Source organism: Podarcis vaucheri (genome assembly GCF_965113315.1).
Source record: "Podarcis vaucheri genome assembly, chromosome: 14".
In the NCBI taxonomy this organism is placed as follows: domain Eukaryota; kingdom Metazoa; phylum Chordata; class Lepidosauria; order Squamata; family Lacertidae; genus Podarcis; species Podarcis vaucheri.
In genome coordinates, this window is record NC_138752.1 from 10,483,848 (window position 1) to 10,507,061 (window position 23,214).

The 23,214-nt window shown below is 44.2% G+C and overlaps 1 protein-coding gene across 1 annotated transcript in view; it reads left to right on the forward strand.

Moving 5' to 3' along the window:
• TRIP4 (thyroid hormone receptor interactor 4) overlaps window positions 1-23,214 on the forward strand; it is a 46,073-nt gene that overhangs the window by 7,698 nt on the left and 15,161 nt on the right. The window contains exons 5-11 of the mRNA XM_082198531.1: window positions 2,801-2,879; window positions 3,650-3,779; window positions 5,562-5,777; window positions 6,741-6,864; window positions 8,457-8,644; window positions 17,361-17,485; window positions 18,311-18,402. Of these exons, the coding sequence (XP_082054657.1) occupies window positions 2,801-2,879; window positions 3,650-3,779; window positions 5,562-5,777; window positions 6,741-6,864; window positions 8,457-8,644; window positions 17,361-17,485; window positions 18,311-18,402 (954 nt within the window). The remainder of the gene's footprint in view (window positions 1-2,800; window positions 2,880-3,649; window positions 3,780-5,561; window positions 5,778-6,740; window positions 6,865-8,456; window positions 8,645-17,360; window positions 17,486-18,310; window positions 18,403-23,214) is intronic.

The following is a 23,214-nucleotide window of genomic DNA, read 5'->3' on the forward strand; positions in this document are numbered from 1 at the left end:
ACTCAACCTTAGCTCAGGCTGTGACCCAGTATTGGGTTCTGACCAATGGGCCATTTGAAGAATAATGGGCTAGATGAGGATGGGGGTCTTTGGATGTTTGAAAATTGTGAGTCTTGGACCCAAACTATTGGGTGCAGGTGCTTCATCTGGAATATGGCAATGTTTTAGATGCTACTATTCTATTTTTGTGTTAGTATTATTCTGTCTTCTGTTCAGTTTATGCTATTAAATTTGGTTAGCTACTTGTATTGTTTTATATATTGGTTGTATAAATTGATCTCATTCATTCATATATATATATATATATATATATATATATATATATATATATATATATGCTTTCGTAGATTTTCACGGGTACAGGAATGCAGGTTTTGGTGTCTTCGGGTGTCTTCCCGTGTAAAAGTCGGGGTGTCTGTGCGACGTTTCGACGAGGTCTCACTCGTCATCTTCAGGCTGGTGCTTTCGGCTTCTTGTTACTGGAACAGAGCAGAGTCTGGTGTTTGAGAACAAAAGAAGAAAAGGCACACTAATCTAGGAACTTCCTCTCTGCCCAGAACGTTGGAGGCTATACACCACACCCCTCAACAGTATTTATAGGAACTCAAACACCAGACTCTGCTCTGTTCCAGTAACAAGAAGCCGAAAGCACCAGCCTGAAGATGACGAGTGAGACCTCGTCGAAACGTCGCACAGACACCCCGACTCTTACACGGGAAGACACCCGAAGACACCAAAACCTGCATATATATATATATATATATATGCTTTCGTAGATTTTCACGGGTACAGGAATGCAGGAATACAGGAAACAAATACAACCCCCCCAAATACATCCTGGACCTGACCAACCACTGCCTAACCAACACGTACTTCATCCACAATGGACAAAGATACAAACAGATAGAAGGAGCACCTATGGGATCACCCCTCTCACCGGTCATCGCAAATTTGTACATGGAACACTTTGAAACCAATGCTTTAGACAAGTCAGAACACAAACCCAAACTTTGGCTCAGATATGTTGACGACACCTTTGTAATTTGGCCACACGGGAAAGAAAAACTAGATAGCTTCCTCACACATCTCAACAGCCTACACCCCAAAATACAATTCACTATGGAAATAGAAGACAACAACCAACTGCCCTTTCTTGACGTCCTAATCTACAAAAAACCTGATGGCTCCCTAGGACACACTATCTACCGGAAAAAAACACACACCAACCGCTACTTACATGCACAATCACACCACCACCCTGCACAAATAAACTCCGTAGCCAAGACTCTCATCTCCAGAACCAAACGCCTGGCTGACAAAGACCACTTGACAACTGAGTTACAGAATCTCTCAAATGTGTTAATCGCCAATGGATACCAGAAAAACAGGGTTACGAAGCTAATCCAAAAAGAAACACCCCCCAAAAACCAAGACACAGAAGAAAACAATGGCATGGCCCTCCTTCCTTATATCAAGGGCACTACAGACAAAATCAGCAAAATCCTCCATAAACACAATATCAAAACAGCCTTCTGCACCAACCAAAAAATAGCCAATATCCTCAGAAACCCAAAAGACAAAATCCAGCTGGAAAACCAAGGGGTCTATGAAATACCCTGCAAAGTCTGCCCAGCCACGTACATTGGACAAACAAACAGACGAATAAATGCACGTATCGCAGAACACAAGAATGCCGTCAAAAAAGAAGAAAAAACTTCCTCTCTTTTCCAACACATGAAAGAAACAGGACACGAAATTAATTTTGCAGATTCCAAATTGCTCTTTAACATGGAACATCACCACAAGAGAATAATCATGGAAGCCATCGAGATAGAGAAACACCCTCACAACATGAACAAGCGTGACGACACGTCCCGCCTGCCAGACATCTGGAAATTAGCCCTCCCCACAAAAACCGACACCAGAACCAGAGGCACACAGAACGCCGTCACCAATCAACCACACCAGACCCAAAACCAGACCCTCTCCACAGACATATTACAGACTCCATCCAGTAGCCAAACTATAGTGGCACCTCCGGATGCTGCACCCCCCTGCAATCCCTACACAGATCTGGCTGGCACAAGGCACAGAACCACAGCTCGCCCCTATACACGAAGCCAAGCCAGAGCACAACTAAATGCAGCACAGCCATCTTCTCAGAAAAACTCTTCACAAGCTCAAGAGGTCAAGACACAAAAGCTTTAGCAACTAATCTACACTTAATGACCCACCCAGTGGTATTCAGAATATCACTCATGAAATCACTCAAGATATCCCTCAAGTAATTAAGGAACAAAAGAAGAAAAGGCACACTAATCTAGGAACTTCCTCTTTGCCCAGAACGTTGGAGGCTATACACCACACCCCTCAACAGTATTTATAGGAACTCAAACACCAGACTCTGCTCTGTTCCAGTAACAAGAAGCCGAAAGCACCAGCCTGAAGATGACGAGTGAGACCTCGTCGAAACGTCGCACAGACACCCCGACTCTTACACGGGAAGACACCCGAAGACACCAAAACCTGCATATATATATATACACACACACACACACACACACACACACACACACACAGAGATACTATGATTATTTCTAGTTTCCAATGTGTGTGGTTTTTTTAATTGCTATACTTATTGTTCATTTGAAATGAGGTGAGCCACCTTAGGCATAATTCTGTAGTAAAGTGGCATACATGTCAGCAGATGGTGCTAATGAGCCAACCGTAGAAGGCAATTGCATGGCCATGTGTTCCTGCATGGAGAGAGCAGATCTCATAGTTCTCCATTCTCTTTTAGGTGTGCACAAAAGAAGAGCAGGATGTCTTGCAACGAGATTCCAACAAGAGCCAGAAGCTGTTGAAGAAGCTCCTGGCAGGTTAGTAGCTTATTTGGGGGCGGGGGGGGGGGGAGACTTGAACACAGACCTCGTTTGCAGGATCAGGGAATTTTGCTAACTTTAAAGATTTACAAGAAGGCAATCCTTTCCTTCACAGGTTAGAGTATTTTAAGTTTTATTTAGAAGGGTAGCTAAAAGTGTTCTGTCCATAAGTTGTTTTAATGCCACTTCCTTCTGGATAACCCTGACTGGGTTGGACGCTGCACTTGCAGCAGTCTTTGGTGGCTGTTGTCAACCATTTTTATTTGAGTGACTTGCTTGGTCCCCAACTAAATGCACTTTCAGAGCCAATCAGAGACCTTTAGAAGTCTGATTTGGATTGAAACCACTTCCTCTGCTGAGGGGGAAATGAATGCTCTATTTGCCACGGATTCAAACTGCTCCCTCCAAATGGAGCATTTGTTCCTCTGCAGAGGAAGTGGTTTGGATTCTCTTCCTCATCTTATATCAGAAGTGGGCGGCAAGTAGCAAATGGTTACCAGCCCAATTTTATGCGGGTGGCAAATGTGGGAGAAAGAGAGAAAGGGGGATGGCTTTGCCCACTTTTGGCTCTGGTCCGCATCCCCCACCAGCTTCACCCCACCCATGTGCCAAGGGAATGCATCCCTTGACAGATGAAAAGGTTCCCCATCCCCTCTTTGTGTGGTGTTAAACAGGCAAGTCTATGCAGAAATTATTCTCAAAGTGCCAGGTGGATGTGTAAATTGATGCATGGGGTGCAGGTCGCAATGAACTCTTGTGGATTTCAGGCACTGAGAGTTCTGGAAAGGTGGATATAAGTGGCAAGGACATACTCCCCCGCCAGGAGTCTCGACTCAAGGCAGGTCTGGAGGGGGCTGTGAAGCACAAGGACAAGCTGCTGGAGTATGACAAAACAAGGTACGTGACAGAGGGCGTTAGACATGTGTCTAGATCCAAAGACTTCCTGAGAGGAAAAATTCTCCTATCCTTCTTTATGAGCAGCCTGAACCACAAGCTAAACTCTCTCTGCTAAAGCTTTGAGGACTGATTGCCAATATTAATATTTGCAGTTTCCGTCCTTGGCCCTGTTCTTGCACTTTCTCTTGTATAAAGCACACACGTTTCGTTTTTTACTCAGCAGGTTGCTTTTGACAGAGAAAACTCGAGGTTTTCTTTAAAAGCTTTGATGTGAAGATGCCCACTGTGCCAATTCCTGAATCTCGACTGGCTGGATTTGCCTTTTAGCAGGATAACACCAGCAAGGGGGTGAATTTGACAATTTCAGATCCTCAGATTGAGAGAATAGAAACTCTGCCTGCTTTGCTTCTGTCCCTAGCATATGTGTGAAGCAGTGTTCATTGGGTCACCTTTGTCCCATGCTGTAGACCAGGGATGGGGAACTTGTAGCTCTCTAGATGTTGCTGGATTGCAGCTCCTATTAAACCCAGCTGCCAGACTTTGGGCTCTCACATTTCAGCGGCACCCTAAAATTCAGTCGCCGACGTCCCCCTTGCACTCTGTTCTACAGCATAGTTGTAGCACCCCCTGCAGCACAGCACCCAGTGCGGCTGCAGCAGTTGTGTTACCCTAAAATAGCCTCTTCTGCCACCATGGCCAGTTGTTATAAGCAACTGGCCATTGGTTGTCTCTTACTGCCCCAGGTTGTGGTCCAAAGGCACGTGAGGCTCTGCCTTGCTGAAGCTATGCAGGATTGGGTCTAGTGAGTTTGTGTGGCCTGGGAACCACGTGTATGCCAGGAAAAATGTGGACTATAAATGTAAGAAAATAAGGAATATAGGACTTGTAGTATCTGACATCAAAGATCATCTCTGTGCTACGTGGCAAGAAGTAGTGTGCTAGTGTGTTTAGGGAAGTCTTTAATGTTTTATCTTTTATTGCCGCCTTCTTCTTCTACTACTACTACTACTTCTTCTTCTTCTTCTTCTTCTTCTTATTATTATTATTATTATTATTATTATTATTATTATTATTAGAATCAAACGTTCTGATCTCCCTTTAGAGAGTTCCCATCCAATTTGTCTTGAATCCAATGTGCACCCACAGATTCTTTACTTACGGATGCTATCATGGGCTGTTAGGTAGTAATAGCTTAGTGGCAGATCACTTGCTTTGCATACAGAAGATCCTAGAAGGTTCAATCCCCAGCATCTCCAAGTAAAGCTAGGGGACAACCCCGTCTGATACCCTGAAAAGTCGCTGCCAGTCAGTATAGACAGAACCAAGCTAGATGGACCACTGGTCTGACTCTGTATAAGGCAGCTTCCTATGTTCCCTGACACCTGCAGATAAAAAAGGGGTCAGATAGCAGGTGATGGGAAAGACCTCTCCCTGAGCCCCTGGAGAGGGGTGGGGTATTCCCCCCTTTTGTCTTTTGAGGGCTGCAATCCCTGTTGCAAATTACATGTGGGCACTGAGCAAAATGAAAGCCAGAGGTTGGCAAGGCCTTTCTTTCTTTCTTTCTTTCTTTCTTTCTTTCTTTCTTTCTTTCTTTCTTTCTTTCTTTCTTCCCTCCACTTGCATGAGAATAAGCTGAGAGCTGCATGAAATGAGCATGAGGAGCCACAGGTTGCCCACTCCTGGAGCAAACTGTGCAGGGCTAGAGGAACAAATCAGTCCTTTGTAATGACACCATGTTTCCCTCGGGGCTGCTGGGTGACCGTCTTCTGGTTTGCATGCTAGCGCGCGTCGAACTCAAGTCATCGATGACGAGTCAGACTACTTTGCTACCGACTCCAATCAGTGGCTCTCAAAACAGGAGAGGGAAGTACTGGAAAAGAGAGAGAAGGAGCTACGGGAGCTGAGGCATGCTTCTCGACTCTCCAAAAAGATCACAATCGACTTTGCCGGACGGCAGATCCTGGAGGAACAGGGTGGCATGGCAGACTATCACAGCAAGTGAGTATCATGGCATAGTAGGTCAGGGTGGTGGATTCACTTTTGACAAAGAGGAAAGCTTGATGGCTACAGAAGCAACTGCTCCTTTTTTGGTCAAATGGATGTAATGTTTGAGGCTGGTCTTTCCCCCTTGTCTCGTCCTTCTCCCCTTTAGGAATAGGACTTGTAATAATCTAGTTTGCTCTTACTGTTGATGGTCTTCTCACTTCCACTTCCTGTTTTGTGACATCACAATCACATGCACAAACAAGGACAGTGTGTGTGTGGAATCGAACAGATGAGGCTCCCAGGATGGTACTTCTTTGCATCTGCTCCTAGTGATGAATGTAATAGCCTGAAGTGAAACAGAGCAGGGCTTGAATCACGGTGCTGTAAGGATTTGAAGTACCCTAGCCCCATTCATCTTCATCCTAAATGCACCTCCTGGGAACATTTTTCATTATTAACAATATAAACTCGCACGTAAAATATTTAAGATCAGGGTTGGTTTGCGCCAGAAAAAAACTGGCTTATTGAGTGGTCATTAAACTTTTCCTTTGAGTGAAAAGAATAATTACTTTGCTGAATTAGGTCAAGATCTGTTCATCTAGTCAAGCTTTCTGTCTCTAACAATAGCCAGTCACGTGCTGCTGGAAAGCTCACAAGTGCTGCATGTTGCTGACCATCCCTTGTTGAGTGTTGAAATCCTACAGCAGTCAGAGGGTCCATTAACCTTTCATGGTAACTGGTGAATTTCATGAATTGGTCTTTTTATCACCTCACCACTGACATTGCAATTCCTATGGTGGAGGTCTGCTACAGTTGTGTAGCCAATGCACCTATGCATGGTGTTTCTATCTTTCTCCAAGCAAAGAAGTTTCATTTAGCAAAGAAGGTGAAGGGAGCCTGGAAAGGCATTTTCAGTTGGACAGGTGCAGGGTAGTTGCAAAGACTTAACGTAAAACTGGTTGGCTCTCCTTGCAGATTGGATGAAACAATTGAAGCTATCAGTAGGGGAACCTTGACCAAGCCAAAGCAGAACCCTGAAGGAAAATATGAAGAATCCGGAGTCTTGGTGAACCCAAACCTTCTCCAGCCAGCTCCTGTGGTCAGTACTCTTCCTCCTTAACAAAATTCTAGATCTCAGGTGGGGAACCTATGATCTTCCAGATGCAACTGGTGTTGCAAAACTAGTACAACACAGCTTCAGCCAGCAAGTAGTTGAAAGGGTGGTACACCAAATATGAAAAAAGCTCAAGTATTCATACATTTACAAGCAAAGGGAAGCAAAGGGGCAGTTATGTCCATATATGGCAGTAATCCTTTCACTAGCTTCTACTGGTTTAATCACAAGGCATAGCAACTTTCTTATCTTTGCCTCCTTCCTTTGTCCTTAACAGCTATAGCATGAGCTCATGCACAACTGTTGCTCTGTCCTTCTCTCACAGTTTTCTTGCAAACACAACTTTCACATTCTGACTCGTTCAACCTTTCTCACACACATCTCAACTTTTAATTTTTTAAAATTTCTATAACTTATACGACAGTAGAGTCCAGCAATGCACAGTTTGGCCATTTATGCTCTAAATAGTGTTGCTTGAACAAGGGCTGTTTTGCCACTAGTGAGGCAGAGAACCAGCCCAGGGGTCTGTCCACGGTATCTCCTGTTGGAGGCCTAGTGAGGTTTTATTATGTTTTTATATATGTTGGAAGCCACCCAGTGACTGGGGCAATTAATAAATTGCTATTATTCCTGGGCAGCAGGATCTTTTGGCACAGTGGAACCTCGGGTTGCGGATGTAATCCACGTATGGCACGTAATGGACGGAGGCACGTCCGCAACCTAAAGTGTTCATAACCTGCAGCGCGGCGTCTGTGCATGCGCGTGACGCGATTTGGTGCTTCTTCTGTTCATACGCGAAGCTCAGTTTGGTGCTTCTGTGCATGCACAAGTGGCAAAACCCGGAAGTAACCCTTTCCGGTACTTCCAGGTTTCCCGCAGTCCGCAACCTGAAAAAACATGTCACCCGAAGTGTCTGTAACCCAAGGTACCACTGTAGTTGCATGGGATTGTGTATGCTTCCCCAGATCTTCAGGGTCCTCATTGGAGGATTACTTGTTGAGGTTTGAGTCTGGGCTCAGTATAAGAGTCACAAGCAATGCTGTCACCTGGAACCTGATAGGATTCTTGCTCCGTGCTTGCAGTCATGGGATTGGTTTTAATCACATGACGGTGTATGTTTTCATTCCACAGAGTGGGAAGTGGGACAGAGACAGGATGTGTTCTGTGATGTACTGTGTTCCGTGATGTAGGACTATTGTCCTTTGTTCTTTCTTTTATAATACACGCTCCGAGTATATTATGTGTAAATAAAGTAGTTTAGCCAAAATGCTGTGCTGCTGAGTCTATTACGCAAACCGCTAATACTGTGTAGGATCCTTAAGTGTGCTGATGCCTCTTGGTATGAGTCGCTGTGATTTTCGGGCTGGAGGAAGCTTTTGAAGCTCCCCAATGACTGACCAGGAGGGAGAGAACATGCCAGTTGGGCATGTGTCTCTGCCAGGGTCTTACACGCGAGTAGGACAATCCTGACAGAACCTACAAACTACAAAAACACCCGAGACACACTTTCATGCCTCCCTGTTTTGCAGTTTAAATGGAGAAATGTTAACCTTTTTGTGTGTTCTTCTTGTTTTTAGTGGGTGGAGCAGACTGGTTTGCTCCTGCACAGGAAAAGTATCCCTTCTGCAGAGGCTGGAAGCGAGGCATGTTTGGAAAGAAGTCGCTTACGAATTCAGGACCGAGAGATACAGGAGATCTCGGATGATGGCTGGTGCCTTAGCATGCATCAGCCTTGGGCCTCACTGCTGGTCAAAGGGATCAAAAGGTAAGTATAAGACCTGAAACTGGGAGCGTTTGAGACAAGGTGTAGCACCCTGCTTGTGGTTAACGCTTAGCTGGAATGAAATATTCAACGCAGCAATAGAGAAATTAAAATAATAATTTATTTGTCAGACAAATAAATGAGAGGCACAGTGGTATATGGTTACCAAGCTCTGGCCTGGGCTCCTGCCATTATGGCCAGCACTTATATTCCCTCAGCCCAGGCCCCTTGCTCCTCCTTTGGCTGCCTCTGTCCAATCAGCCTGGTTGAATTTCCTATTGGCTGATTGCTATAACCAATCCTAAAAGATACACCCATATCCTCCTGTCCTTATATGGAACACAAAGAGCTATATATTGTTACATCTATAAATGACAAATAAGTAGTAATATATCTTACATGTGTCTCAACAAGGAATCTTAATTACCAGCTCACCTCTTGCCCTCCTTGCCCTATTGCCTTCTAAAACAAATGGTTAATCTTAAATTTTTATCTTAAACATATGTCAAGGATCTTAAGTTTCACATCAACATTGAAAGATCTCCTTCATTTGAAGGTTTCTAAACAAATGTCTGACAACTAATATATCAGGACTGCTTGGATGGCGTCTCTTGTCTGGCAGGGGGCTAGACTGGTGGCTGACTTAATTTTAAAATACAACTCTTACAACTATATGAAATAAGAATCTAGCATTTCTTAAATCCTTTGCATAATTACATTTAAGCCAGCATATTTCATACATTATAGATAGCTTTTTAGAAGGATAAACTTCCTCAAAGTAAAAAGGAAGGAACAGTTTACAGCCTCAAAATAAAATAGGGGAAAAAAAGCCTCTTCCCCTGTTTACATTCCCCCCCTTCTCCAGCCAGTTGCTTTTCCCATTAGCTCTTCCCAACATTTATTGCCCTCTAACTTTCTTAGTTTAAGAAAGAAACAGCTTTAAAAAAGACTTCCCCAAAAAATGCTTTCTTTCTGCCAGCTAGATGCTTCTCCATTTGGTCTTGGCCTTTTAACCTTAGAAAGAAGATCTGGCTCATTTTACTGGGAGGCACATTGGTATTATTTTACTATTTACCAACTATTAATTATGTTTATCTCTGCCTTTTTTATCTTCTGTAACATGTAGGGTCAGTGTCCGTTCTCAGCCTGTAATTTCAGCTTTTACGACTTTGAGAATTGTTTTCTGCTATAAATCAAGGGGCCCCTTGTCTAGGAGGAAAACATTGCCAAGGTTCTGTAAGCAGCTGGTCTTCTGCCTGGCATGAAACTTTTGAAAATCTTTAAGCTCTCTTTAATATACAAACCCTGATCAAACATTAATAAAATGCAGGCTTATGCCTGATGCCTCATTCCCCCCTTTCAAGCTCAAGGACCTTCATCCCAAGTGTCCTTGATAGCTTGACCTTCATCATATTCCTGAGGTAAAGCTCTGTATAGGGCCATGATATGAGGTAGAGTTTCATTTGAAACCATCTTGCTAATTGTACTTCTAAAACATGAAATGATACATGGCATCATACATAAAACCATTACCACTACTGTCAAGAAAAACAAGCAAGACAATAGTATCCCTTTGAGTCCTGTGACATTAGGTAACCAATTGGTGAGCCATCCCATATCCCATCCTTCCCATGTTTGTACTGGGACATGTGCTATATTCTCCATCTTTGTGGCCAACACACGGATTGCCTCACCATTATCTGAAATGTTAAAGCAACAGGCATTCCCTGTCAAGTTCAAGACTCCACATAGGCCTCCCTGCTTGGCAAGTACATAATCCATTCCCATTTTCAGCTGCAAAATGGCGGCTCTACTTTCATCCAACTGTTGTGCAATAAGTCTCAAACTCTGGGCCGTTGCATTGGTTACAAGTTCCACTACTGCTTGCAATCGAATTATTCTGTTTAGATTATAAATAGGATCCCGTGCCCCTTGTATGAGCTCACCAGGATTCCAGGAGGCAGGATCATAATAGGCTATAATGCGCTCTGGTGGCCAATCATCAGTACCGCTCCAACTTTGGGTACTTCCTCCTGCTATACGAGAAATATCAGCGTTTCTTCGTGTTCGCTTGGCCAAATTAGTGGGCATAATCCACATTGGTGGTAATACCCATCCCAGGAAACAAGTCCCACTCCATTTGGAGGGGAGTTTCTTGTATGCCCATTCTCCACATATCCACCACAACCATCGGGTCTGAGGTTTTTGGTACGTGGAGTACAGAAGGCGAAATATCAAAAGAGGTAGAGAGTTCACAGTGCAGTATGTTAGATTGCCTTTTTCTGTCACAGTTATGTTCCATACCACTTTCCATGCATGAATAAAAGGAGGTGCACAGGGCAAGGCATTCCGAGTTCGATAGGTAGTACCGTGTGCCCAGGTATTCTTAATATTATCCCAAGTATAGCGACAATGAGAAGAGCCTATCATGGTAGAATCAGCTGCATCTGATGATTTATGTACACAGAATTCCCCTTGTACAGGTATAACTCGTATTGGTTTAGTTGAGTTCCATCCGGGGAAATTCTGTATTTCTGTTTGGTGTGGTATTTCGCTTACCATACCAATGGCATCTAATGGTATCGGTAATAAGGGCATACCTCCCTCTGAATCATCTGGCCCAAGAGAGCAAACAAGGCAATTGGTCCTATTTGCAACATTGGCTACCATTTCAGCTAAACCTACCCTCATATTGTGGTCATGGCGGAATCCATATTTAGTAAATTTGGTCAGATTCAAGGACCCTTCCCCTTCCCAAGGGATCAGGATTAATAATAAAATCATGTTGATGTTTAGTATATGCATTCCTTCCACAAAAGATTACCTTATTGTGATAGCAAATAAATATTAGTCCCAATATAATTCCCCCAGTGACAGAAATGGGGAACCACCAAGACCAAAACATATATCCCGAGGATCCCCAATGAGTAATATCTCTGATAATTGTTCCACAAGGGGGGGCAGTCAATTAATTATATAAGAGAATCTTTCCTTTCACAATCGCTGGTTCAGATGCTCCTCAAGCTTCAGGCGTGCGCAGGTCAGCCAGCTTCCAGGTTGTGGCTGCAGCAGGCCGGTCGTCTAATGTTGCCCGTGACCTAGCCCGTTCCCGGTAGGGCTAGATACAGGGGTTTTTGGAGAGAGTCAGTTTAAGAGGATTAGAGGGGTCACCTTTGCACGTCCAACTGCCTTCGGACTTCTTCAAACGGGAGTGATGAATCCAGGGGGTCACCTCAGCTACCTTCACCGCTGTTGGAGTAGAGAGCAAGACGGTGTAAGGTCCACGCCACTTAGGTGCAAGTGGATCACGTTTCCACTCTTTCACCCATACGCTATCGCCAGCCTGGAACTGATGAATCGGCTCGGCAATGCTGCACGGCGTGCGCTCGAGGGCCCACCTGTTAAGAGAAACAAAAACACGGGAGAGAGATTGCACTTGTTCCTGTGTCACATGGTCTCCTATTTGTTTGAGGTCAGCTGGAATATCCTGAACAAAGGAGGGCGGCCTCCCATACAGGAGCTCAAAAGGTGACAACTTAAGTCTTTTTGTGGGTGCACACCGAACACGAAACAGTGTTATGGGTAACACATCACTGCTGTGGCTAGCATCACCATCTTTTCCTTCTGCCACTTCTTCTTCTCTTGCTTCTCAGCCTCATCCCTATTCCGATAAACTCGGCGTGCAATGGCCATAATTTGGCTCATCAGCATCCCTTCCCATCCTTCTGATTTCTGAATTTTCTTACGAATGTCAGAAGCGCACTGGGCCACAAATGTAGCAGTAATCATTCTGCTGTTTTCAGGGGCTTCAGGGTCAAAAGGAGTCCATATACGATAGGCTTCCTGCAGCCTCTCTAAAAAGTCTCCTGGACTCTCATTTGATTTCTGTTCTACTTCTGAGACTTTAGACATATTAGTGGGCTTCTGGCATGCCCTGCGAATACCTTGCACAAGCGTCTGGCGGTAGGTGGTAAGCCTGGCCAGATGAATTGCATTGTTTGGATCCCAATTAGGATCTTCCAAGGGAAAGTTGTCTTGGAGATGACGGTCAATATTAAAAATATTTCCCACTCTGGCCTGCTCACGCAAATATATCTGTGCCTTTTCAATTATGTCTCTCCTTTCCTCAGTGGTGAACAGAGTATTCAGGAGCTGGCGGCAATCTGTCCAAGTAGGACTATGAGTATTTATTATTGAAGTCACCAAGTCCATCATAGCCTGAGGTTTTTCTGCAAAAGATGGGGTGTGTGTTTTCCAATTCATCAGATCCGTAGTTGTGAATGGAATGTACTGGAGGGTCGAAGTTCGAGGTGGCCGTGGTCCGGGTTGCCCGTTAACCAGCACAGGCTCCTCAAGTGCATCAAATACTCTTCTGAGAGGGGCTAGTACGTGATCTTTCTCTTCGCTTTGCTCTAGGGGCCTCAAATCATAGGGGATGGTATTTGTCCCAAGGCGTTCTTTTAGCAGCCTTATACGCCTGGCTGTATTGCTTGCTGACCGATTAAGGTCTCCCTGTAACTTCTGTAATAATTCTCTAGGACTTGGATGTACAGGAGTTTGGGGTAGGCAATCAGTTATTCCACTAAAAGAGACTGTAGATGGAGTTCTACTGGGACTCACAGGTGGAATAACCACTTCTGCTTGGGCTTTATTATAGGCCTCCAATGCCTCCTGAAGATATTTATCATAATCTATCAAGGAATCAAGTTCTGTGACTCCAGCCCCATTATTCATTCCACTTTCTTGCCTTGGGGTTACAACTGGTGGAGTGTTTGGATTAGGCTCCCTTCGATGTGGAGCATAGGGTGGAGGTGGAAGCAGCTCTTCCTCTGGTCCCTCAAAAATGGGTTTGAGTTTATTTGGCAAGATTCCTTTCCTAGCTTCGGCTTTTACAGCCAATAATTTGCATCGTTGGACTTTGCATTCCCTTATCCATGGAGGATTTTTATTTAATGTGCTCAGCCAAGAATCTATATATGAAAATTGTTCTGGGCACCCTCCAGTTTCTTTGGCGATGTTAGACCAAAGTTTGCTTACTAAATTTATATCAAAGGTTCCTTGAGATGGCCATTCAGTATTTTGCTTCGGCCACTCTAATTCACATAACGTTCTCAGGCGCTCTGGCGTCATTTTGACTCCATATGCCCCTGAGAAGGCTTTCTTAAAATTATTTAACATGCATTCAAGAGGTGTATTTCCCCCCTTTGAACCCCCAACTCCCATTGTATGGCCCTGTGAAGTATCCACTCAGTCACTCACACACACACTTCGTGAGATTCCTTGCCCAGTGAAGTCACCTTACTGGGAACCGAAGTACTACCCACTCCACACTCAGGTCAGCTACAGATTGCTCTGTACTTTCTCACACATACAATGCGCTAGATACTTCACCACACACTCTACCTCCCAACCTTTCCCTTTCCCTACACCAGATCACCATCTGATGTACCCAACTACCTAGCGTACTCAGTTCCCCTTTACTGAGACGCAGAAGTTTGATCAAGACTTCTCTTCCTCCCAATTAATTGGAGGGCCAAAAATCCCTTTGTGCACTTACCCTTGGTTGGTTCCGTTTCCCCCCGGTCTGTCGCCGCCAGTGAGCAGGGTATCAGACAGATGAGACTTCTGCGTTCCCCCTGGAAAAATTTACCAGTGCGCGCTGGGTAAGCAGTTTAGAGATCCTCTCTCTTGTACCCTGCCCAGTAGGGCGAAGGGGCTGCGTTCCAGCAGACCACTTATCCGAGTCACAGGCGCACCATAAAATGTAGCACCCTGCTTGTGGTTAACGCTTAGCTGGAATGAAATATTCAACGCAGCAATAGAGAAATTAAAATAATAATTTATTTGTCAGACAAATAAATGAGAGGCACAGTGGTATATGGTTACCAAGCTCTGGCCTGGGCTCCTGCCATTATGGCCAGCACTTATATTCCCTCAGCCCAGGCCCCTTGCTCCTCCTTTGGCTGCCTCTGTCCAATCAGCCTGGTTGAATTTCCTATTGGCTGATTGCTATAACCAATCCTAAAAGATACACCCATATCCTCCTGTCCTTATATGGAACACAAAGAGCTATATATTGTTACATCTATAAATGACAAATAAGTAGTAATATATCTTACATGTGTCTCAACAAGGAATCTTAATTACCAGCTCACCTCTTGCCCTCCTTGCCCTATTGCCTTCTAAAACAAATGGTTAATCTTAAATTTTTATCTTAAACATATGTCAAGGATCTTAAGTTTCACATCAACATTGAAAGATCTCCTTCATTTGAAGGTTTCTAAACAAATGTCTGACAACTAATATATCAGGACTGCTTGGATGGCGTCTCTTGTCTGGCAGGGGGCTAGACTGGTGGCTGACTTAATTTTAAAATACAACTCTTACAACTATATGAAATAAGAATCTAGCATTTCTTAAATCCTTTGCATAATTACATTTAAGCCAGCATATTTCATACATTATAGATAGCTTTTTAGAAGGATAAACTTCCTCAAAGTAAAAAGGAAGGAACAGTTTACAGCCTCAAAATAAAATAGGGGAAAAAAAGCCTCTTCCCCTGTTTACATTCCCCCCCTTCTCCAGCCAGTTGCTTTTCCCATTAGCTCTTCCCAACATTTATTGCCCTCTAACTTTCTTAGTTTAAGAAAGAAACAGCTTTAAAAAAGACTTCCCCAAAAAATGCTTTCTTTCTGCCAGCTAGATGCTTCTCCATTTGGTCTTGGCCTTTTAACCTTAGAAAGAAGATCTGGCTCATTTTACTGGGAGGCACATTGGTATTATTTTACTATTTACCAACTATTAATTATGTTTATCTCTGCCTTTTTTATCTTCTGTAACATGTAGGGTCAGTGTCCGTTCTCAGCCTGTAATTTCAGCTTTTACGACTTTGAGAATTGTTTTCTGCTATAAATCAAGGGGCCCCTTGTCTAGGAGGAAAACATTGCCAAGGTTCTGTAAGCAGCTGGTCTTCTGCCTGGCATGAAACTTTTGAAAATCTTTAAGCTCTCTTTAATATACAAGCCCTGATCAAACATTAATAAAATGCAGGCTTATGCCTGATGCCTCAAAGGAACAGCTTGTTTAAGGGAAACCCTTGTGCAGTTATCTGTTGAGGATCATTTCCCCTTAAATGGAGTGGCCTGTCTTATCTAATGAGCATTATCTAGAGCCTCTTAATTTTCTGTGACAGTAACTGCAATGTGTAAATAACAGGGACATGAGGCACTTTTGTCCTTGCTGCAACATAAGAGACACAAGGAGAGCTTTCACTTGCAGAAATATTCCTTGGGGCTTAATTTTCAGTAAAGGCTTATTCATGTAATAGAGGGTGAAAGGAATCTAATGCATCAGCTTAGAGCACTGAACTTAGACCTGGGGACTCAAGATTCAAATCCCTGCTTGGGCTGTCTCACAGGGGTGCTGTCAAAATAAAAGGCCTGGGAACTGACCTGTGCCTCCATGGACAGCTGTGAGTCCAGAATGACGCCCAGGCTGCACACCTGGTCCTTCAGGGACACAGTTACCCCATTCAGGACCAGGGAATCCTCCACACCCGCCCACCTCCTGTCCCCCAAGAACAGTACTTCTGTCTTGTCAGGATTCAACCTCAATCTGTTAGCCGCCATCCATCCTCCAACCGCCTCCAGTCACTCACACAGGACCTTCACCGGTTCCGATTTAAAAGAGAGGTAGAGCTGGGTATCATCTGCATACTGATGAACACCCAGCCCAAACCCTCTGATGATCTCTCCCAGCGGCTGCATGTAGATGTTGAAAAGCATGGGAGAGAGGACGGAACCCTGAGGCACCCCACAAGTGAGAGACCAGGGGTCTGAACACTCATCCCCCGCCACCACTTTCTGAACACGGCCCAGGAGGAAGGAGCGGAACCACTGTATAACAGTGCCCCCAGCTCCCAGCCCCTCAAGACGGTCCAGAAGGATGTTATGGTCGATGGTATCGAACGCCGCTGAGAGATCCAGCAGAACTAGGAAACAGCTCTCACCTTTGTCCCTAGCCCGCCGGAGATCATCAACCAGTGCGACCAAGGCAGTTTCAGTCCCATGATGAGCCCTGAATCCCAACTGGAAGGGATCCAAATGGTCCGTTTCTTCCAGGCGTGCCTGGAGTTGTTCAGCAACCACTCGCTCAATCATTCAAGGGAATGATTGTTAAGCCACTCTAGAGAGGAGAGTGATCTTGTGCTCAAATTTTGCATGCGGGTTTCCCGCAGGAATTTGGGTGGCCAAATTCTGACTCAGTAAGAACAGGATTGCTGGACTAGAAAGAGCTAATGGCCTGACCCAGCTGGCTCTTCTTTTGTTCATATATCATTGCCGTCAGAATGGTGAGACTCCAGGATGAGTTCAGAGAACGTCAGCTATGAAATAAAAGTAAAAAGTTTGTTTGTGGCAGTGTATTGTAGCTGGGGAAAAATGTGTCAGCAGTTTATGGATAAATGGGGAAATGTATAAACTTCGGTGCTTTGAAGCCGGTCTCCTAATGCCTGAGGCCTTCATGGATTTTCAGCTTGCAACTTTAATTCTGTCACCAGTGCCTTGTTTTTTAAAGGACTGTCTGTGCCAAGGGTGCTTGCCTCCCCCAGAATACACAGCTTGGATACTAGAATGGCAATTCAGTGTTCCCTGAATCATGTGGGTGCCGAGGAAGGCATACCTCCTGGAGATTGAATCTGTTTCTGTTCCTCCCTCTCCAGGGTAGAAGGCAGGACTTGGTACACATCACACCGAGGTCGATTGTGGATAGCAGCTACAGCCAAAAGGCCATCCCCTCAGGAAATCTGTGAGCAGGAGGCTACCTACAAAATACTGCTTGGGAAAGGTGAGCCCCCCCCTCCTCCCACCTGTTAAGACCTTTGGATTGCCTGCCCTTTTACCTGAGTCAGGGTGTTTTTCCTTTGAGGCCAGCTGGCTAAATGAAAATTAATTTGTGGGCTTCAGAGTGACTACTGCTATACATGTTCTGATTATATAGTGCATATATGTGTACATAGATGAAAAGAATGAGAGGACAGGATCCTGTCTCCTAAGGGGCTTACAGTGTGGAAACACAACTGGGGTATCAAAACAGGGCCATTTGCTATGCCAGCTGTGGATAATGAGGGATAAAGTTCAACAACATCTGGGGACCCAAAGTTGAAGAAGTCTGCCATAGCTTTATTCTGCTGCCACTGGCTCTTTTCTCCTTTGCCTCACATTTTCCTTTTCTAATTCTCATTTTAAATACTGCAAGAACTCAAATTCTTCAGTCTGAATACAGCATTTAATTGCATAAAATGTGTTCTTACCAATTAGAGAGTTAGAGTGCTTCTTGCCAGTGAACCTGGACCGAATGTAACATTTGACCTTAGATAATACCTCAGCAAGGCCTGGGGCTGATCTTTGCACTGGCTGGAGGCATGTTAATGGAGCAGATCAGAAGGCCTTGGGAGACCGAGGTCCTTGTGGCGAAATGCTTTCCCCAGGATCAGAAAAGCTTCCCTAAGCAAACGTACTTTTGTCCAAACCATGAAATTAGCTGTATAAAACAGTGTGGAGAGAGCTCACGCAAGGCACTCGAAGGCTAATCAAGACCATGTGGAGAATGGCAGGGCGCTGCATCACATGCCTGAGCTTGCCTAACAATTTTCTCTCCGGCTTGCCATAGATTTGGAATTTCCCAAAGATTATCCCTCTGGCTGCCTCCTTGGCTGTGTGGATTTGATTGACTGCTTGTCGCAAGAGCAATTTAAGGAGCAGGTGAGTGAGCACCAAAAAAAAACCTTCTCGGTTTTGTGAGTGTTGAAGCTGGAGAACATTATTTGGCTGCCTTTGGCAAAAATGAAGGTCCTCCTTTCTCCTTCCTCCCCCCCAGTAGGGTGGCAAAATTATGCTACTGCTATGATTTTCCTGAATGGAGGTTTCCAAAGGGGCTGTGAGTGTGTCTCTTTCAAGTTCTGCTGCTTCAAGCATAGGATCCTGCCTTATCCTAAGTCAGGACTATTTATCCATGTAGCCTGCCCAGTGTTGTGTATTAGGTTTCCACTATCCAAGATTTCAGGCTGCAATCTTTCCTATCATTTGCTGCTTGGTCCTTTTAGGCCAGGGAATTGAGACTGGGGATGTTCTGCATGCGGCGCATGTGCTCTGTGGTCTTCTCTCTAAAGCAGAGGTAGGCAACCTAAGGCCTGTGGGCCGGATGCGGCCCAATAGCCTTCTCAGTCCGGCCCGCAGATGGTCTGGGAATCAGCCTATTTTTACATGAGCAGAATGTGTCCTTTTATTTGAAATGCACCTCTGGATTATTTGTGGGGCCTGTCTGGTGTTTTTACATGAGTAGAATGGGTGCTTTTATTTAAAATGCATCTCTGGGTTATTTGTGGGGTACAGGAATTCGTTAATTCCCCCCCCCCCCATGGTCTGAGGGATGGTGGACTGGCCCACGGCTGAAAAAGGTTGCTGACCCCTGCTCTAAGGCAACAACCTGTTCCTCTGGTAGAGTTGGGGAGGCACCAACAGCTTGCTTTTCCAGAAACATAAGAGAAATCACCATAAAACAAAGAGTATGAATTCAAATTTAAAGCAAGTCTTCTGCACACAGACCACAGGCTTGTTGCAGATAATACCTCTCAGATAGATCTGTTCTTGAGCTTATGGTGGAAGCAGAGGTGGCGGGGGGGGGGGGAGTGTCTGACTGTGTGTGTGTGGGGGGGTGCACTTCTCAACCTTGTGTGTGGCTTTGAGCATCACTCTTCTCTCTCTCAGAGCCATGTCAGTTGTGACCTGTATTTGTTTAACCAAATCAGTCCTGAGTCAGGGAAATCCCTTTTTGAATAGGGCTCCTGGCAACCAGTTGGTTGGTTATTGATTTACAGAGGCAGCTGCAGCTAGACCAGCACACCTAGTAGATTCATAGCAGTCCGTTGGCAGGGAGGGAGATCTTTCTCTACCAGACAAAAGCAGCCGCCACTGCTTGTTTACCCATGTTTGGTAATGTTCTGCATAGAGGCAAAATCTTCTGTTTGTGAACTCAGACTACTCAGTAGTTAAAATGCATACCCGCCCACACCCTGGTGTTTCAATCACAGTTTTCTCCGAGGGAGGCTCAGTGAGTGGCCTTTGTATCTGAGCTTCAAAGGATCCCTCTTACTATCACATTCCTGGCCTGTATTTAATAGGTTGTATGTATCTAGTAATGGGATATCTGGTTTTCTTTCGTTATGAGTTATGTATTTTGTGTTTTTATGTTGTAAACCGCCCTGTGATCTTTGAATGAAGGGTGGTATATCAATTTAATAAATAATAATAATTGTACCTTAACTTAGGCCCCTCCTGCAGTGTACATTTAAAGCACTGATGCCACTTTAAACAGGCGTGGCTTCTCTTAAAGTACATTGGGAATTCTTGGTTTCTTAAGGGTTCTGAGAGTTATTAGGAGACACCTTTTTTCCCTTCTAGAGCTACAGTTCCCAGAGTGCTTTAACAATTGATTTCTCTTCCCAGGGAAATCTGGGAAGTGCAGCTCTTCGAGGGGAATAGTGTTGCTCCGTGATGGGAGTTATAGTTCAAAACATCCAGAGGGCACCAGGTTATGGGAGGCTGGCACAAAGGTACAGTGGTACCTGTACCTTCCTGCCGGCAAGAAGATCAAGCTGACCAAGATGATTCACCTGGAGAGATCCTCTAGAGTGGGAGAGCCTTCCACTGTCCATCACTGCTTCCATGAGTAATGGTTTGGGATATGGCTGCATTGGGTTGAGCTCTGCAGAAAGGAGCACTGTCTTTAGAGTGGCTGAGCAGCGGTGTAGAGCCACGCATGGCTTTGTCACAGTGGGGAAACCTTGTTCTGTTCCTGGACCTCACCTGTGGGCATGTGACGCAACCACTTTACTGACATTAAGCACATCTGGGTCTGGTCACTGCCTGAATGGAACGCCATGATTGAGTTTCCTGATTGAAGGAAGGCAGCAGGATGTCAGTGTGCTAAAGAAATGTGACACAAATTGTTGGCTGATAACACAAGTTGGATTCCTTCTGATGGAGCAAAACTTTCTGAAGTCTTGCATTCTTCAACACAGGTTATCTGACTTTCAGGTTATCTGCTTCTAGGCAGCCAGCTCTTCAACACTGACAGACCTACCTATTACAGGTGTATATAGAAAGCATGGGTGGGGACCCCAGCCCAGGCCATTAGCTGAGTGCAGCTTGCAGCTGGATTTCACCTTGTCCTTCTGGGTGCTCCAATTAGCTGTTCTGTGGGCAGCAGCTGAGAGGGGAAAGGGGCTTTGATATATGGCAAAGTGTGCACATTGCCATTCTTAGAATTTTTCTGTGGAAAATACAAAGTTGCTTTTGACTTTTATATGGTCAGGGCAAATAAATGGTGGTGGGGAGGATTTGTTGTTGTTATTTATTAAACACACTTTGTAAAATAAAGTCTATGGAGGAATGGAAGGTTTAAGAATTAAATATATGTTTCTGCTTCCATGGGAAATACCTATATGTTTTGTTTGTTTGTTTTTAAAAAATACTATGATTTTCAATTTTATACATTTCAACAATTTTCCTATCATTTTAACATTTCAAGACTTGACTTCCTTCCCCCTTTTTCTGCAGTTTCTTAAATTTATTTTAAATATTCTCTGCATATCCAAATAAATTTAATTTACTCATTTATTTGTCTGTTTTAAATATATACTCTTACGAAACTGCAGGTTATTACAATAATCCTGCCAATGTTCTTATCTGTTTACAGTTTGTAAATATTCCATAAACCATTTCCATTCTTTTATAAAAAGTTTGCTATCTTGATTTCTTTTACTTTTTTTCTTTTTTCTTTTTTTGTATGCCATTTCTGCATATTCCATCAGTTTTTGTGTCCATTCTTCTTTCATCGGGACATCTACTTCATTCCATTTTGGGGCAAGTAACATTCTTGCCGCTGTAGTCGCATACATGAATAGATTTCTATACAGTTTGGGTAGTTCTGTCCCTATAATACCTATATGGTTAAGGGTATGAGATGGTGTATGGGTGTGGCCCATTCCTGGAACGTGTCCCCAATAGCTTTGCACTGGGTAATGTGGTCCTCAGACGGCAGAAGACTCTCCACTCCTGATATAAAGCAAACCTTGATCTTAACCTGTGTGCCAAAGCATAGTGGAAGCTCTGTTGCTCTTAATGATGGGCCTTCTTCCTCTTTGCTCTCTTCTTGCCACCAGAGGGACACCCAATACTTTGCAGTTTATTTAGTCAGGAACAGGAGGACTGCTAGCCAAGCTCCTGGTCTCCTGCCAGTCGCTTCGGCTCCCTTCCCTTCCTTATCTTCCATTAACTGGAAACCAAACAGCCTAGCCATCATGGAAGGACACCCAACCCTCAGGTGTTATAAGAATCCAGTCAAGCCCAGGGATCTGATTATTTGAGAAAATACTCTTTATTTGAGAAAAGTGGGAGAGAGAGAAAGAGAGGAAAAGTAAGGAGGAAGGCAATGAGTGTGCACAATAATAAAAAGGAAATAAAACATTACACCAGAGCATTGGTCTGGCTCTTGGATAGCGAACTGGTGGCTCTCCAGCTCTTGCTAGACTCCAAACAAATAAATCTCCCAGCAGTGGAGGAGGTGAATAGAATATAAGCCATTCCACACTGGAAGCCAGAAGGCTGCTTTTGAAAATGAGAGGCAAATATATTAATATGCATCCGTTTTTTAAAAAAGTGTCACAGCAGAGCTGCCCAGCATCTTGATCAGAGGTAGGAAACTGGTGCTTTTGAGCTGCTGCTGGACTCCTGTTCCCATCTGCTCCAAGCTACATGGTCCATAGTCAGGGATGATGGGTGGGGTAGTCTTAACATCATCTGTAGGGCCATAGATTCTCTACTGCAGATCCTGATAACCAATAGTCAGTTGGTGTTAGAGAAACTAGATGCTAGTTCAGACTAATTAGCTTTACTCTGCTTCTCAAACAAACGTAATCTTATGCTTGGGAAGAAGCCTATAATGACTTGAGTCCAAATATAAATCTCCACACCACACTACCACATCCCTGACCACCAGCCATGCTGGTTGAGGTTGGTGAGAGTTGAAGTGTCACGGGTTTCCAGTTCCTGCTCAACACAGGTCAGTCCTGTGGATCAGTTTCTGAATGCTTGCTGGCCTTCCTCCTCTTGCACAACTGTTGGATGAAACAATGCAGAATGCCAGAAAACTCTAGCCTGAGAGAAATCATATTATGTGCTTCTTTCATTAAAAACGACATCATTACTTCCTGAAAAGGGAGCGGATTGCTTCCATAATTTCATTTCAGTAGCCAACATATATATTTTGAGAAAATGTCTCTTTCACATCATTTATGTTTATTCAGTCACATCTCTATGCCTGTACTTACAGAGTTAAAATAGATAATACCGCTATATTTTTCTGTTGGTAAGCAATGCCATAAATAATACATGTCAGTGTGGCTAGATATGCTCAGTATCTGGTCTGGTTGCCTTTAATTAAAAACATTTTGCCTGTTTTCAGAAAAAAGTGTGCATAAATCACACCCTTTTCATTAATTACATATAGAAGAC